Source organism: Solenopsis invicta, chromosome 4 (genome assembly GCF_016802725.1).
Source record: "Solenopsis invicta isolate M01_SB chromosome 4, UNIL_Sinv_3.0, whole genome shotgun sequence".
NCBI classification, from domain to species: Eukaryota; Metazoa; Arthropoda; class Insecta; order Hymenoptera; family Formicidae; genus Solenopsis; species Solenopsis invicta.
In genome coordinates this window covers 28,939,692-28,957,845 of record NC_052667.1, presented here as the reverse complement: position 1 = coordinate 28,957,845, position 18,154 = coordinate 28,939,692, and the positions used below count along the sequence as shown (strand labels likewise).

The 18,154-nt window shown below is 32.8% G+C and overlaps 1 protein-coding gene across 4 annotated transcripts in view; it reads right to left on the bottom strand.

The window, feature by feature from the left end:
• The window catches only part of LOC105200437 (visual system homeobox 2), a 56,617-nt gene that overhangs the window by 2,751 nt on the left and 35,712 nt on the right, over window positions 1-18,154 (bottom strand). For all 4 annotated transcript variants that reach the window (XM_039448502.1, XM_039448504.1, XM_039448503.1 and 1 more), the window contains exon 5: window positions 310-484. In XM_039448502.1, the coding sequence (XP_039304436.1) occupies window positions 310-484 (175 nt within the window). The remainder of the gene's footprint in view (window positions 1-309; window positions 485-18,154) is intronic.

The window sequence follows — 18,154 nt, the reverse complement described above, 5'->3', positions numbered from 1 at the left end:
ATTATTTAATGTCTCCGATAATAATCAACAAATAATAAAAAATTTATTATGTATTTAAATATGACGTTATATTTTTAAAAAATATTTTTTCTTTGACATTAAATAATTTACAATACTTTCTTTTGTAGCACAAAGTTGTGCAATTTTGTCTAATCTTGTGGATAAGAAAAAGACAAAGAGAGAAAGAGAGAGATTTGAACGTAATGAAATGATATGATATTACATTCAAGTTTAAAAGTACACATATTATGTACTGTGGTTATCAGACTTAATTTAAGATTTTTTTTTATCAAAAATTATTTCTCTTACCTAACAACCACGGTGCAACGGATTCATTTTCCTTGGCACTTCTTAAAATTGTTTCTGGAAGTGGTAAGGAATGTCGGACCATCGCTCCGTACAAACCATATTCTGCCATTATGGTACTTCTGCCCCAACATTTCTCCGTCTTGCGCCATTTTGCTCTCCGATTTTGAAACCAAACCTGCACAAAATTAAATTTATCATTAGTTAATAATAAAATAATTTCTCAGTCAATTAGAAAAAAAATACAAAAATAACTTGTAAATATGACCAAAAAATTTGATTTAATTTTTCGCTGATTTTGTCATCAATATTATTATAATTAAGAGATTACGTTTGCAGGAACATAAACATTTAACGATTAATAGCAAAGAGGTAAAAATTCCTAATTTGTGTGTGTGTGTGTGTATGTGTGCGCGTGCGCGCGCGCTTGCTACATTAACTAAAAAATGTTTATACATTATTATTTTCTAGTTTATACTTATTATCTTTAATTGGAATGTTATAATTTTAGACGATCAGTTACTTCATCCAATTAGCACTTACACGACACGTGTCACAATGCTGTTCTATAGTTAATTATCATGCTCAAACGATCTCATCAAAAACTGCTATCCCATTTTTATGCTCTTTAGACTACTTGTTAACAATCCCGTTTATTCGACCTCCTATGGTGAAGACGCGTGCCCCGTTCTCCAACGTTTACATAGGAATAACAAGCATTACCTTATTTGACAAATTGTACACACTTGTTCAACAGATTTTATCATATGTGTGTATATATATATATATATATATATATATATATATATATATATATATAGTATATACATGTATATGATAAAATCTGTTGAACAAGTGTGTACTACATACATACATACATACATACATACATACATACATACATACATACATACATACATACATACATACATACATACATATATATATATATATACCTTTTCGTTATAAAATTTTTAATTTTTACAAATTCTTTAATTTTAATCATTTATAATTTGAAAGCTATAAATATCAATATAATTGTGAGAAAATTAGATTAAAATTTTATTAAAAACTACTGTTTAAAAAAGAAAACATTGAGTATAAGAAATTCCGTGTGTGTGTGTGTGTGTGTGTGTGTGTGTGTGTGTGTGTGTGTGTGTGTGTGTGTGTGTGTGTGTGTGTGTGTGTGTGTGTATATGTATGATAGTTCTACACAGAATGTTATTTAAAAAATTTAGCACACGCATTATTTCGCAAGCGCATGTACGTCTAGCAGAAGAGGGAAGCCGGAGGCTAGGGCGTGGACCAATTTACAGCAACAATGCCAAAGTCACCGACAGAATTGGTGTGTAATTTGAATGAATGGGAACGCGTCGCCCTGTCAATTTGAGCTGCCACCCCGAAATTATCTTCCGCTTAGATTTCAACGGACATGCAGCTTTTCGCGTTTTATACGCAAAGATGTCGGCGTAAATTAACGCATACGCGCTCAGTAAGAAATTTTATTTATTGATATATACTTTTTTAAACTGATTTGATAAAAAAAAATGTCATGTTTGTGTTACTGACATTGCGACATAAAATATATTCTTTTAAAATAATTGAAATATCAATTATTGTATTCATTTATACGATGCGCACACACAAAGTTTTAACAATTTATTGACATTATTATTTGTTCCTAATAATAAAATTAATAAAAAAGAAAGGTTAGAGGTTAAATATATTAACTACATCGAATTCATAAACGAACAGATCATACAACTTTTCATCTCTTCATCGAAATATGATAACATTGGTACCTCCGTGCTGAAAAGCAAGAGGGTGTTTAATAAGTAGGGTGTTTAATAAGGAGATATTCAACACACACTAACGCACACAAAATTTGACTTAATGTTGTTTGAACATAAGCCAAGAAAGCTATGGAACATGACTAAGACGCTAAATAATGAAAGAGGAAGAGAAAGATAAATAGATAAAGTGAGAGAGAGAGAGAGAGAGAGAGAGAAGTTCAGAGATAGAGGATCAGGATTCGATATCTCATTATCGGTCGATCCCAAATTGAAGTCACCGGTGGGAAGTAACGAGATCTCCAATTATCCTTAGTGTCACCCTATCTTATCATTTATTTTATATACATACCTATATGTTTGTGTGTGTGTGTGTGTGTGTGTGTGTGTATATAAAATCCTTGGAGCAACTCTCAAAAAAAACCCAGCATTGATCAATTCTCAATTTTCTACCATCATATTATTTTGTACGATATGATTATTAAGAGGATGTTAAAGTACCGCGAATTACCGCGACATTTATAGTGCTCTAGATATCTTCGAATTAGCGTTACAGAATCAAAAAATTTTTTTTTAGAATTAAAATACGCGTAAAAAGAAAGTGCGCTGAAGTCAATTTTACAAGAAAAGCGAACAAAAATTTATAAATCATTAAAACTTTACTTGTACAGTGCGTTGCATTGATGCCTGGGGTACCGATTTTAAGAACCACGTTTCTTTCTTAGTTATTTTTACGTTTATGACCAAATGCTGCCGTCAACGATCACCGCAGCATTCAGTCATGCCGTTTGTTTTCTGTTCCTGAACTCTCTAAATAAGTGTACACTTAAAATGAAATAGATAGATGTTTCAAAGTTAGCGAAAGCAAGAAGGAACGTTCCAGTGCAGTCTAGTGCAGGAATAGAAAACAAGCCTATGAACATAAAAATAATCAAGAAAGAAACGTGGTCCCTAAAATTAGTACCCCAGGCATCAATGCAACGCACTATACAGTCGTCACCTGAGGTTAACTTTACCTTAATACAGAAGTTGTGTAGCTCGTACGTACAAAATGATAGTAGAGCGCACTTCAGAAAACATGCACGAATAACATTGACCGCGTGAAATTACGATTAAACACCTAACAAAAAAGATATTCTAATGTGCTTTTACCACATGAATATTTTGCTCAGCGAAGCTGAACTGTCATAAACAGAGCAATATGGTCCTCAACAGTAATTGATAGGACTTTTCGCAGATGGCGAAATAATCAAAAAACAAAGACAGATCTATGCGATGGACAAAGAGCGATAGCCTGGTCTCGCTCGAAAAATAATCTGCAGTGATCTGTAGGACCGACGTTGAGGAAGTTCTTCTGTTACTTTAGCATCCTCTTAAGATTCTTTCAATTATTTAAGGTTCTTTTTGTAATATAATAGCGTAACTTCAGTATATATACTGCACCTATTTAAAACTTGATTATCAAGTATTATTTACTAAATTCAAGGAAAATAAACTATACCAGTAAAAACATTAAACTGTCTACTATTGGAGAAAAATTAGAAATATGAAATATCTATTTTCTTATATTTAAACAAAACTTTAAAAACCCTAGTATTTTTACCATACATCTTATATAGGTAGAATGTACGGCTACTCATACATATAAGAAGAATAGATAATTTACAAATAATACTTATAAACAAAATTTAAAATGACAAAATGACTTATAAAATGTGTTTGCAAAGTTTATTATGGTGTAAGAACGATAAATATATACAAAATAATAATAATGCAATTGAAGATAGTGCAGAGTGCAGATACGAGCACTTTGTATGCTCCGTGCAAGCGCAAATGCTGCCTCCCAATCACAGAGAGCGTTTGTACCACGGCATTAATCCCGTATGCCAAAAGTACCGTGTATCCCAAGCAGATGAAATGTACAAGATACACATCAAAGATCTGAACAAAAGATATAAAAACTTTTATTTTGTTATACTCCATTCTTTACTATCCTTTTGTACTTGCATATTACGAAATAACCGCCAAGTCTTTTACACTCCCTACAATAACTCACAACCACTTTACATGGGTTACAATACATAATTGCGCTACTCACTATTATGTTGACAAATCGATTAAACTCACTATCTCGTTAATAAATCATAATACAGTATTAACATGACATAAAAACACATAATAGAATGGTCGGAAGGTAAATTATCTTCACTCATATTTTTTCTGCTTTCTGTGGCGTAAATCTTCACGTGACGTAAATACCAGAGCTACTTTAATCGTTATCGCAAAGTGATTGAAAAATTTTAAAAACTATCGTTAGCTTACAGCGAAAATTTATGACAAATTCATAAGGTTTGACAGATTGATAAATAACTGATTGATAAATTACAGTAACAAAAAATGTTACGTCTTGCTTGTTAAACAGAACAACCGTCTTCTACTACTCTTAACAAAATTCCTTTCTATTTGTTTGCGTAACTGCAACAGAGAATCGGTCTCAGCATGTTTCGCCCTTCCTACTTTTCCTACCATTTCTATTGTACTTTTTGCTAGTCGGTACTTTCTCTCTCTCTCTCTCTCTCTCTCTCTCTCTCTCTCTCTCTCTCTCTCTCTCTCTCTCTCTCTCTCTCTCTCTCTCTCTCTTCATCTCCATTTCCATTCTCATCCTCTTGTTTTGGTCCAATAGTCAGTCGCCAGTCTGATCGATGATACGCCAACAGACAGTACTGCGCATGGTCGACTAAATACAAACTCGCTCCTTATTATACCGGGTGTGCCAATAAAGGGAGTATGCAGGAGAAGAAAGAGGAGGAGGATGAGATGGTGGAGATGGAGAAACGCGAGGGTAGGAAAGGAAAAAGGAAAGGAAAATGCCGAAGGAGCGTTCTATCGGAGTTCATAGCTCCTTCGAATCAAGACGATCGTATAAAGGATTTTCTTCTACCGCTGCTTCAGCAATGCGGAAAGAGTGCCGTTGCACCCTTTCCTTACACCCCATCGCTGCTCTAACTCGTCAGCACCCCGTGATATACTAGAAGATGCCAAAGGATAATCCGGATACCCGATTTCCAATCCCGATGCTGCGAAACGACACCTCCGCGCAGCATCATCGATCCTCTTTTACGAACTTGCTCGACAATGCTTTTCAATGCAACTTTTCTCTCCTCTGCCCCGAGCGTCACCGCGTCGGCATGTCTCGAAACATGCATTGCTACGTTTCTCACGATACATCTTCTCGCGATATATTGAACGTCTCTTGATTCTCATGGATGCTCATTTACATTATGCGATTTGCAATAAAAACATTCTTCTGTATTTGCAAACTTAAAATTTACATTACTCTGTACACGTACTATGTTTGAGAAATCTCTAATGAACCTTCAATGATGAAAAAAGATGAAAAATGAAAAAATGGAGAAAAACGAGAAATATGTGTATGTATATTTGTCATTTTTATTGCTCAATAAATTTTGTAAACTCATTTCACAAGTTATTGTGACATTTCACCTGTTTATAAGTATTATTTGTAAATTATCTACGTGCCGTGTATACTGCCCCTATATATAACAAAAATGCAAGAGTTTTTTTAAGTCATATGTAAGAAAATTAATATTTCATATTTCTTTACAATAGTAGATTAGGTATTAAGTTTTTATTGGTATAGTTCATTTTCCTTAAACGTGGTGGTACACGATACTTGATAAATTAAGTTTTAGATAGATGCGGCATATATACCGCAATTGCTCTTTTAGTACATGATAAAACCTAGATTAGTGACATTGATAATATAATAATAATCATACTGATTTAAAGTTCTATATACGTTGAAGTAATGTTAATCTGCATTTCTAAAAGTTATCTTATCTTTAAGTATGTCTCGCGTGAGATAAATCAAAGTAATAGGTTTAAATAAAATTTTAAATAATACATGTTCTAAAAAGGATAAGGATTGAATCGCATGTGTATACGTATATGTATAGGTATTAATAGAATGATAATGGCGATATGCAGTGAAATCTCATTACTTGTGGTAACGTGATATTACGCACAGGAAAGATGACTCCAATGTGGCTGTTGCGTAAGCGCAATATCGGGGAATATAATGAAATACCTAAATAATTTACGGCTATATAATTTTCGTGTTATTATTAGCGCCGGCGTTATCGAACTGTGGGCACGCGAATGTGTAAACGGTCATTACATAGTTTCGCAAAATTACCACCGATTTCTGGTATACTGCAACATCAAATATAGAAGGAATTTCCACAATCTCACCACAATGAAATAGTAAGTTGCATCAATAAATCATAAATATTATAATTCTTTAATCCAAAAGTGAATGGCAGCTATATGTATGATAGCTCTACAAAGCGTTGAGAGTGACAGAAATATTGTAAAACTTTTATTTCTCTCTCTCTCCCTCTCTCTCTCTCTCTCTCTCTCTCTCTCTACATAGACCAGTTCTTTCAAGTGCTACTTGTTAGAGACATAATATAATATCTATATTGTTAATTCATCACCTCGGATATTCTCTACAAATGACGTACACTTGTAATATTTTTAGTAAATGTAAAATTATGGCAATTATTAATTCATACATGTATTTTAAAGCAGCGATGAGATTTTTTAACAGTTTCTTAATATATTTTTGCAACAAATACTATTAAATAATATACTATCAAAATCAATGTGTGAATCTGCGTAAATTATCTCTACGGCTCTAACCAGAGCCGAAAATTTCCTCCTATTTCGAACATTAATTTTAGAAGGTATGTAAATTCCATAAAAGGATTATTGTACTAAAGTCTAATTTATATGAGAATATAGCTCCTACTTATTTAGTATTTCTAAATGGTAGTTATTGAAAAATTTCCTATTTTGAGGAAATTTAAATCTCAAAAGAGATTTTCAGCAAAATCTTTTAAAATCTTTAATTAAAATTTTCTAAATAACTTAATTAGTCTTATTCGATGTCGTCTTACAGCATTAATTGTGATTTTTTATAATATTTATTAAATTATATTTTACAACATTATTTAATTGCACGCGCTGATTATACTATGTATATAAATACACTGAGAGAAAAGGTGTTTGTAACGATAAAATAATAAAATAATGGTTAGGAGCTCTATTTTTATAATTATTACTGTTTAATTATAATTATATGTAGTTTTATATACCAAAAGAAATGCATTCGCTCAAAAATTATAAATATGGTTTTTCCGAACAAATATAATATATTTTATATGTAGAAATATTATACAGTAAATGTAATTACTATTACTTACATTATAGCAGTAATATATATATAAATGGATCTTTCAATCATAGTTATTTTATCTTGCAGTTTTAAAAAATATTTGTTATACCATTAGACTATTTTTAAATTCAAGGTAATCAGATTTTTTTTAATTGTAAAATTTTGACTCGGGAGGGGGGGGGCAAGGGGCTTCTTGCTTTTTCTTTGTTATTAATTATTCTAAATTTAAGTAGTAGTCACTTGTTGCTTAAATTACGAGAGAACAAAAATTATTTAGATTTCACAATTTATATTACGATTACAGACATTTATTCCACATTTACTCGATAAAACACAATGATTGTGATTAAGAGAAAGACGATTCACACGTATTTCGAGATTCCCACAATCCCGACGATCCGTACGATCCGTACGATCCGTACGATAGGGGTTGTTCGTAAGCCAATTAATCTTGGCAAATAAGCGAGGGAGGAGGGGGAGGGGCAAGAGCACGCGGACTATCCCTCGAAAACGCATGACTTATTTGCCGCATAATACGTGCATAAGAGGCTGGCCTGGCCTAGTAGCGGTCCCTTCTTTGAGTATCGACTGGTAATAAATAGTTAAGTCGCGAACGGATCGTCGCGGGGACCCCATGCTGTGAAACGGCACGCGTCAGGACATCATTACGTGAGACACTTGCCCGAGGGTGGTCAGAGAGAGGGATGTTACGCGTTAGCCATCACTCGGCGTCGATAAGCAGAAAATAATTCAGACGAACGGACGCGCGCATTAACAAGTGAACTCGGCCTCGATCAACGCATTCAATTAATGAACCGCGATAAATTAATTGACACCGCGCCACGCCGCGCGACCGCGCCTCGCCGGCTGAATCGCGAATTAAGATATAGTGAGTAATCGCAACAAGGCCACTTTTACGATTAAAGTTTCTTTAATTATTTGCATTTGAAATTACAGCAATCGTAATTGCAAAGGTGCAGTCATTTATGCCTTTCGATGCTCTTTCACTTAATCGACACGTGTTGACGATATTAGACGATGTAACATCGACGATCTCGTTATTGAATTTTCTTCTTATTGTTAGTACATACATTGAATATATGTATACCAGCGCGCTTTCATATTCTCGATTTTCACCACGCAGACTCAGTTTCGATAGCATTTCATCGGCGCGGCGGAGTGGGCGTGGCGAAACTTGGGTCCATGCTTCTAACTTAATTCGGTTAGGCGAGATTTATATCTGTTACTGGCAGTATTCCCTTGTTCAAAGTCGTCGTCGTCGTCGTCGGCGGCGCCCGCGCCCGCGCCCGTGTCCGTGTCCCTCTCCCTCTCCCTCTCTCCGTCTCCCCTGATCTCGCCAATTCCCCACCGATTCACCGTGTTTTCCTTCGAGCACAAGCCGAGTTTATTAGAATTTATAAGCGGTCCTGCTGACAGTTCCGCAACGCCCAAACTACTGGATATTCCGCGAATCGCTTTCCCGATTTTCGTTGGAATTCCCCTTATTTATTTGCCACCCGTTACGGCAACTTCGGGCCAGGCTCAGTGGATACTCCGCGATGTGCATTATTGGTCAATTTTTGGGGTGAAACGCGCCCATCCGGAAATCATCGCTTTGTTTGTCGGTGGTTTTACGACCGCAGCAGCAACGCGCAACGAGCCTTCGTCCTAAAAATCACCAAGAAATCCTCCGTACGTGCTGCTTCTGCGCGAATGATCGTCGTTGTTCAACTCAACAGTCGTAAATTATAGTAACTCGAAAAAAGAGAAATGTACGAACGTAGAACCGACTGCTTGACTTACGCTACTGTAAAATTATCAATTTCTCATTTCACCAAAACAAGTTTTACGATAAGTTACGATAACAACTTGTTTTTATTTATTCCATTTTTTTATTATCTTAGATTCATGAATTACATCTTACTATTTAAATTACAAACAGTTATAGTTTCGACGTTTCAAGAGATATCATTGACACGTTTGATGAACGGTCAACTGAACAATGGGAAAAATGGTATAATGCATTCTGCATTCAAAATTTTCTATTTATGGCATAAACATGCAAAACGCGTGCGCTCACTCCCATCATCCCCGGATTGTCAGCCAATGGCTCGCCTATTAATATAAATAATAAATGATAGCGTTAGAAGGGTGGATGTCACTTGTCACCGTCGCCGCGTCTCTTCGCACTAAATACGCAAAAGTCGAAAGGGCACCCTCCACAAAGATCATTTAATCATTTCAACGATGAACGATAGAAAATTCATGAGTCCGACGTCACTAGCGGCCGCAACCCTATTATAGGGGTTACTTGGTCCATAGTGTATTGGACGCACGAGGGTGATGATGCCCTGGCTTTATGTGCGAGTGATAGCTGCTCTGTTATATGCATTCAGATATTTTGGCCACTTCGTCATGGAAATGCTTACGAGTTGAATCACTCACACGCACATTCTCTAATTCGCTTTTAATTTGATTCTCCCACAAGCATTTGACTTTGCCGACATGGCATTACACACACACACACACACACACACACACACACACACACACACACACACACACACACACACACACGCACGCACGCACAATTTTATTCACTTTTACGTGACTAACGCAATAGTATTTTAATCTTTAAGATTAAGAGATCAAAATAAGGATATACCATATAATATATACCATATAACATTCTTCCTATACGTAATAATTTTTATTGACACCAAGTTACGTAATAAAATTTCTATTTTGTTATACATTTTGCAAAATATAACTTTAGACTTCTTGGACAATTAAATAAATATAATAGCACATATTTACAATAATTTTATTCTAGAATTTGAAGATATATCGAGGGAAACTAATTTCTTAATTTCTGTACTTAAAAAATTATCACTTTATAAGATTGAAAAGAGATGTACATATGTGTGTTTGTGTGCGCGCGCGCGCGCGCGCGCGTGTGTGTGTGTGTGTGTACATATACATATATACATATTTCCAAATATATATCAGTTCAGTAAAAAGTAAATAGGTGAAATAAATATTAATCTCTTAATATTACAAATTGCAAATTACATGCAAATTGCATTGTATTTCAATGTTTTTACAAGTTTATTTATTACAATCAAATATATGTGAATAATATGTCTTTTAAGAGAGAAATATATTTATTTTTAAATATTAACAAATTATTAAATGTTCTCTCATTTATAAAGCAAGAATTTCCAGACTTATACACACTGATATTTTTTATATTATTTGAAAAATAAAATAATTTATAATAAATCAGAATTGTTTGGCAACAAATTTTATTACAGTTTATCATAATTATTATGCAATTTAATTTTATAATTTTATATGCTTCGCTAACCAAATAAAATTTTTATAAATTTACATCTTTTTTTTAAGGAGATAATATAGGATAACTCCAGTATTTACGTTGCAAAAGTCAGAAAAAATAGGAATGAAGATAATTTTCTTGCAACCACTCTGTTATATGCCTTTATATTATGTTAGTATTGTATTATAATTTCAGTTTTTTACTTTTAATATTAACGAAACCATTGTGAGTTGAATCAATTTGTCAATGTTATGATTGACGCAGCGATGTATTACAATTTACATAAAATGATTACTCTCTCTCTCTTTCTTTCTCTGTAGAAAGTGTAAAAGGTTTATTGATTATTTTATGATACATAAGTCTAGAGAGATATATGTATAGTAAAGAGGATAAAGTATACGAAAATACAAGTACTTAATTCTTGCATTCTTCGTCCAATTTGATCGTTTCACTTATGAGTCACTATAAATCCCATCACTTTTGATACGACAAAAATACAAGGTTATTTTTCTTCAAAGCAAGTTTTTTTTTCTAATATAAGAAATTAAATATTTTGCCATTCTAATTTTTTTTTTATAGTAGACAACATGAAGCTTTTAATGACATAACTCATTTTTCTTAAATATAATAAATAATACTTGAATATAATAATAAATTAAATTTTCTACGTATATACCGGAGTTATCTAATGCTACTCACTCATACAGTAATATACATATGCATATAAAGTATGAAAGCTGTACAATTGAAAAATTATTCAATATTATGTATGCCGAATAATTTTATATCGTTATTGTGCTGTAAAGAAAACAAGTAGATCATCGTATAGATTTGTATGAAAGAAACGAATTATTTAGATAGAAAAGAAGAAAAAAAACGATCTCGAGGAAACTCGAAATAAAGCAAAAAAGTATATGAATAAAAATTAAAAAAAGAAATATACAATTTTTGTTGTGTTTTCGTTTCATTACTCGTGCAATAAAGAAATCTTTGCGCAATAAAATGTAGAAATTGTAGGAAAAATAAGAAAAAGTTTCTTTCGTGTCCTTTCGTGTTTTTTAGAAATTAATTTAGAAATATTTCTGTTTACATGTTTGTCACATCGTAGCTGATCCAAAGATACTACATTTTCAAGTATTTAATACATTTGCTGCTCTGTCACCCTTCAGAATCATATACATTTATATACGCATACACACACACACACACACACACGCACACGCACGCACGCACGCACAAACATGTCGACGACGCGTTGGTTGCAGACGTACAAGAGATAAAATCAATAATCGGTCAACAGCACCAAAAAGCTCTGCCTCTGGATTGTTATGCATGAAAATGTGATCTTAATTCACGGAATTATTAAACATATATTTAAAAATTTTTTTTATTTATTTTAAGCTCTGCTTCAAATGGTAAATAAAAGGGAAATGATCTTTTATATTTAAAGAAAATATATTAAACAAAATTTTTTTTTAAATATAGCTTTCTATATGCATTAAATATATAATATTTAAAATTTGTTTATATTACCATTTCGTATCTCATGTTTTATAAGGATTTTGAACGTTTCCATTTTTAATTTTAATGTAAAATAAAATTTTTATCTTCTCTTCACGAACGTTATATAACCTTATTATTATAATTTTAGAGAATATTTTAATTAATACAAAAACACTTCTTCTATATTTATTTCTTATTATTATTCCGTTTCTTAATGTCAAATCATTAATTAAACACGTATTACACATATATACATATGGATATAAAAGGTATTTTTTTTAATATTTGATATTTTTAATCAATGATCTTTGTTAGAAATGCAAAAAGATATTTATATTACTTTTATGAATGCGAGAGGCATAAAAATATATTTGACACACATTGAGAGAAAATTAATACATTTTATTTATTAGCCTTTTTCCAGTTTTTTATCAAAATAAAAAGTAAGTCTTAGTAACACTATGATTGTGCGTATGAAATGTGCAATCCATAATTATAAAAAAGTTGATATTATGAATTAAAATTCCTCAATTTTTGAGAGACGTAAAGAGAAAAAGAAAACGAAAAAGCAAAAATCATTATAATCGATTTTTACAAGTTCAGAATAGTCACGTCATGTGATCATTGAGCCATTATATACATATATCCATCTCTAAAGATTTTCATAATCCCTTAAGAACGGTCCGATGAGAAAATATTTATTTTACTCAGTCGGAAATAGCTAATTTCAGGTCTCCGTATTATTTACTCAGCGTTAGTCCCACTTTTAGAGATGTTGACGTCTTCTCTAGATACTCGGCTTCGAATCCTTATGAAATTCTTAACCGGGATATCTACACCTGTCACGACTCGCATCCAAAAAGAAAAGTAACTTTTTGAAGCATGAAACTTTCACAGTGGTCGTCCGTTTGCGATAAAATAACAAGTAGCCTTACAATTAGTCACAGTCAATCATTTGCAACAATTAGTAATCGTAAACAGTTTGGTAATAATGATTTCTTTTTTAAATAAACTATTTAATAAAGAACTGCGTAATTGTACGAGTTATAAAGTACATAAAAAAAATATATATATATTTTATTTATAAAAAAAAAAAAATTTGTGTGTGTGTGTGTGTGTGTGTGTGTGTGTGTGTGTGTGTGTAAGATCTTTTTAGTTAAATTTGTAATAGTATCTATAGAAACGTTTTTATATTATTATACACAATATTTCAATTACATTTGCAATCGAATTATGTGTCTCTTCTTTTTCTTCCTTTTCAAATATTTCTGTTGATTCAATCGTATTCTTACATTTAAATGTTTTAATAATACAACTGAAGTCAGACACAGAGATAATTCTAAATAATTTTATATTAAATTACGTAATATAATCTTTGCATTTGTTATTAAAATACAAATGTTAAATAATTAATTATAAATTCTTTCATATGTTAAAGCTTACTGAATTTACTTATTTATATATTCATACGTACTCTGATCAGTAAGAATAAAACATGCGTTAAATAATAGCTGAAAAGAACGTATCAAATCAAAATGTTCCATTTTATTATATAATACTTGACATAATCATTATATTGAAATTAATTAAAGAAAGTAACATCCAATTTGCTCGTTCATTGGCCTACTACATTTTCACATTATTAATTAATTAAATTTAACTGCATGGTTGTGAAAAGTATTTTGTGTGAATTTTCAGCAAAATTATATTTTTATATATAACTTTCGCTGCGTTATCAACGATGTCTGTACTGTCACTCGAAGTATCGTTCATTGATAAGAAATATTAAGAGATGAATAGAAATTGTCAAAGAATCGTACGAGAGATATGGTTGTCGCGTCGCGCGCGATACCAATGATAGAGAGAAGGACTACGACTGATTTGCAAATTACCATAAATTCTCCATGTGAATAGTAATATTGTCGCATAATTCTCAACGACTTACGATGGTGGGTGCCTACTAAACATAAACACGAGTAGGAAGTCTCGTCTGCCTGCTGAAAATTTGCGGGTCATTTGAGCCGTTTCCGCGCCATTACCCTTTCTTAGCACGTCTCCTCTACGAGCAGTCCTGCGACTTGGTGGCCAGGAACAGGCGGAGGATTGTAAAATATTGTAGCGGAAGATCGAACAATTTGAGATAAGAGAAAAAGAGGAAAAAGGGAAAAGAGTTACTTGTAGCAACGCAGACATGACTCAATTCCTCGTTATGTCATTCCAGTGAATTATATACTCCAACGAGTTTTCTTCTCTCCACTTTTGTCGTTTTAAATGTCGATGATACTAAAAATATTTATTTAGCAGCGTAGGATGCACGCAATGTACTGGATATAGGATTTGATATAGGTACTCGTATATCAATAACACGACTGTGTTAGCAATGCGGTAAAGTAAACCGAAATATTATAAATGCGAGCACTTTTACAATCTACAATATTGTAGAAAACTATCAGATGTTTGAGATAAAAAAGAAGGCTTTTCTACGCTCGTTATAACATACTCTTGATAAATTATTAGTTGGGCAATATTTAATTAGTACGAACTCAAGAGTTTTTATATAAAATAGGAGGATAACATTCAAAAACGTAAATTTTGTCACCCCTATGAATAAATTATCCTGTTTTACATAAAAACCAAATTATAACATTACGTTTTTTTACCAATTTATAATTATGAATTGGATATCGCTCCCTTCAAATCCTTTCTAATGTATAGGTATATGAATATTCATATGCATATCCCCAATCTCTTTAATTGTTTTTCAAACAAGTCAGATTATAAAACTTGGAATTTTATTACTACTTATGGCGCTAACGACAAAAATTTACCAAGTAAATATCCGCAGGCATTTACTGTCATGAGTACATTCGTAGTCATACATTTACTTCATGTACGACTATTAAATACATAAGAATTGTAGCAACATAACGATAGAATAAAATTCCGTCTTATCTTTGACTCTCGGTCTCCCAAATAATTCAATAGCTACAGCAGCAACTATGTACTAAAGAAAGGTTCCTTCGACGAAACCGAATTCGAACAAGCCGTTTCCACCTCGTTTTACGAGCGATGTTTCTCGCGTTGCCTCCGCAAGTACGAGCACTACCAGCCCGAGCCGCCATTTTGTAGATTGCATCAAGTTGTTTTTCCAGCACGGAAGACACGATGCACTCGCCGAGACGTTTGTGACGTTGAATTTTAACATGAATTATATTATTAAAAAAAAATCACTTTAATTTATTTAATAATATTCGCTATGCTCGTGGAAAGTTGAGAATCTATTTTCATCCAAGTTCCATCATTCTTTTCTGTCGAACTACAATTTATCGCTTCTTCTTGTTGCAATTGTTTAATACATTTTAATATTATTACGTTGTAATATGCTGGCAGATACGAGTATGCTCTCGTTAAATGTGTGTACTTTTACGTGTTTTACATTTACGTATGATTACATAAAAATATTGAAACTGTTGAAACACAATTATCAATTTCCAATCAAAACTTGTGGCTCCCTCCTAATGCTATACTTTTTATTCAAACTACTATTACTATTATCACATGTTGTATCATCAATGATACACATGGTCCGAATAGACAGTCTCACAAAAATTGCAAAAACATGACATATTAATACAAGTTACAATATATATTTTATTCTATAATTTTTCAAATCAGTTTTCTCAAAAACTCATTCAATTATTAAACTTACTGAACCGATGTGCTTTTCAAATAAATGTAATATACTATATGATTAACTAAAAGAGCAAAATAGGCAGTCTTATTACCTAAGAATTTAAGAATTTTTAATGAGGCTCAATCCTCGCTAAGAACTTGAAAAGTATAAAATGATTACAAAATGCTTGAAAGAGAGAGAGAGAGAGAGGCGGAACTGTTAATTATGAAAGAGCGATACGAAATGTATCGTAGGACGTGGCAGAGTGATCTTGCAGAATGAGAGAAGGAAATGTCGAATATCTTGTCGGAGAAGCGACTCGCGCCTCCTACCTGGCAGACCGTTTTAACGAATCCTCAATGGCGCCCGAACGCAAACGGGGCCTTGACAATGGGGCCTTGTTGTCAGGAAGGGGGATTCCTTCAGAGAAACTTTTGTCAGGGAACTCACGTGGAACCCGGGTGAGAACCCTCGAGAACTCTGTGCATGACTTGCGCATCGCGAGCTGCGAGCTACGAGCTACGAGCTGCTACTTGAAATAAATTTTTTTTCTCTTCGACTCGAAGACGGCTTTCCATCCTTCTGCTTTCTTCGTCCAGCGGACGCGTGACGATTGTGTGAATCACGTCAAAATTCCTCGCTAATGGGCCGCTTACGACGGAACACTGGCACGATCCTATGCACCGCATTTCCTTTTACGAGTTTACAATCTCGTTACAGTCTACGCGCAATAAATTATTCGCAAACAAAAAAAGAGGTCGTCGTCCTTGCGAAAATGTAATTTTAGAATCTATTTGGATCAGCACAGTCAGCATTCGACAAATACAACATTTGAGTAAGTATTTCAATTGCCTATGTACTATGTGACGAGCAAATATTTTGTGTTGGAATGAAATTTATTCATTTCTTATACATAAAGCTCTCCTCTTCTCATTATTTATTGTATAAATTTAGCCAATTTTATTAATTTTATTAATTAACAAAACAAAAATTATCGAATGATATAAAAGCGTGTAAAACGTGGAACGAAATACCTATTAATAATCAACTCATTTTCTCACGACGCGCGACGCGACGCTTAGCTCGTACAGCTCTAATCGCATAATAACTCAATACTCATTTCTGTTATAATTTAGTTCAAATCACTCCGCAGCATAGGACCCTTTCTGCGTATATCGATCGAAACCCCGAAAGGGCTGGTGGGAATACAGGGTGCAATTTTCGCGCGCTCCCCATAAGAAACCACCATAACCCTCAGATAGCCGAAATTATGTCCGTTTGTGCGTGATTCTACCCGCCAATCAGACACAGCCAAGTTACGAACATGAGTTCGCTATAACAAGTTGCCTCCCTTATGTCATTTACAGGGAAATTGATTGTATGTTGGAAATTCTAAGCATTTAATCTTCTTCCGTGGTAGTATTATACAATATAATACAGTAACGTATTATACGTAAACGAGTGATCAAGAAAAACCGTCAATTTTATTGTTCTCTTTATCGCAATGATATCCAATGCACAAGTAGATATATATTTTATTTATATAGTGATATATTTACTATATAAAATCCAAACATAAAAAGCCAGTACGGCAATCTGTTGAAGACATTTCAATTAACCTCGCTACAGGAGGTTTCGTCTCTGCTTTTCTTCGGTATTGTAATTCTGATACAGCGTAACATACTGGCAAAATAATAATATGGCTATCAGTTCCATTGTAATTACAGTTATATAAACAATGATTAGTATATGTGGACTAAGTTTTGGAGAATTTGCCAACGATACTTTCCATTGTAATTAGATCAAATAATTTTGAATTTTGAATCCAGTACAACTACCTCTTCGTATATTCACATGATGGCAGTGACCAACAATTTGTAAAGCATCAGTAAACAAAATTATAATTTCTATCCAGATGTGAAGACAAAAGTCCAAAACTAATGATTTGATTAAGTAATAATAATACTTCGCCGCATTCAAAAGTCGACCTACTGTCAAACTTCTAAATAAATATAGGACAATTTTAGAAGAAATCGTTTGTTCCACTTACTTTTTGCTTTTTACGTTTATAACATTTAATCAAATTTAAAAAATAAAAATATAAAAATTGTTTAAATAAAAAATCTTGATTTAATTAACTTTATTTAATCTTTTACACATGTTATAAGAAACATTAACTAATTTTTGTTTTATTACTATTCTGGACAAAGAAAGAAAAATAAAATATTTTATAATCGAAAAACTCAATGCTGTATTTATTGAATGTCTAATTATCATTTACTTTTTTT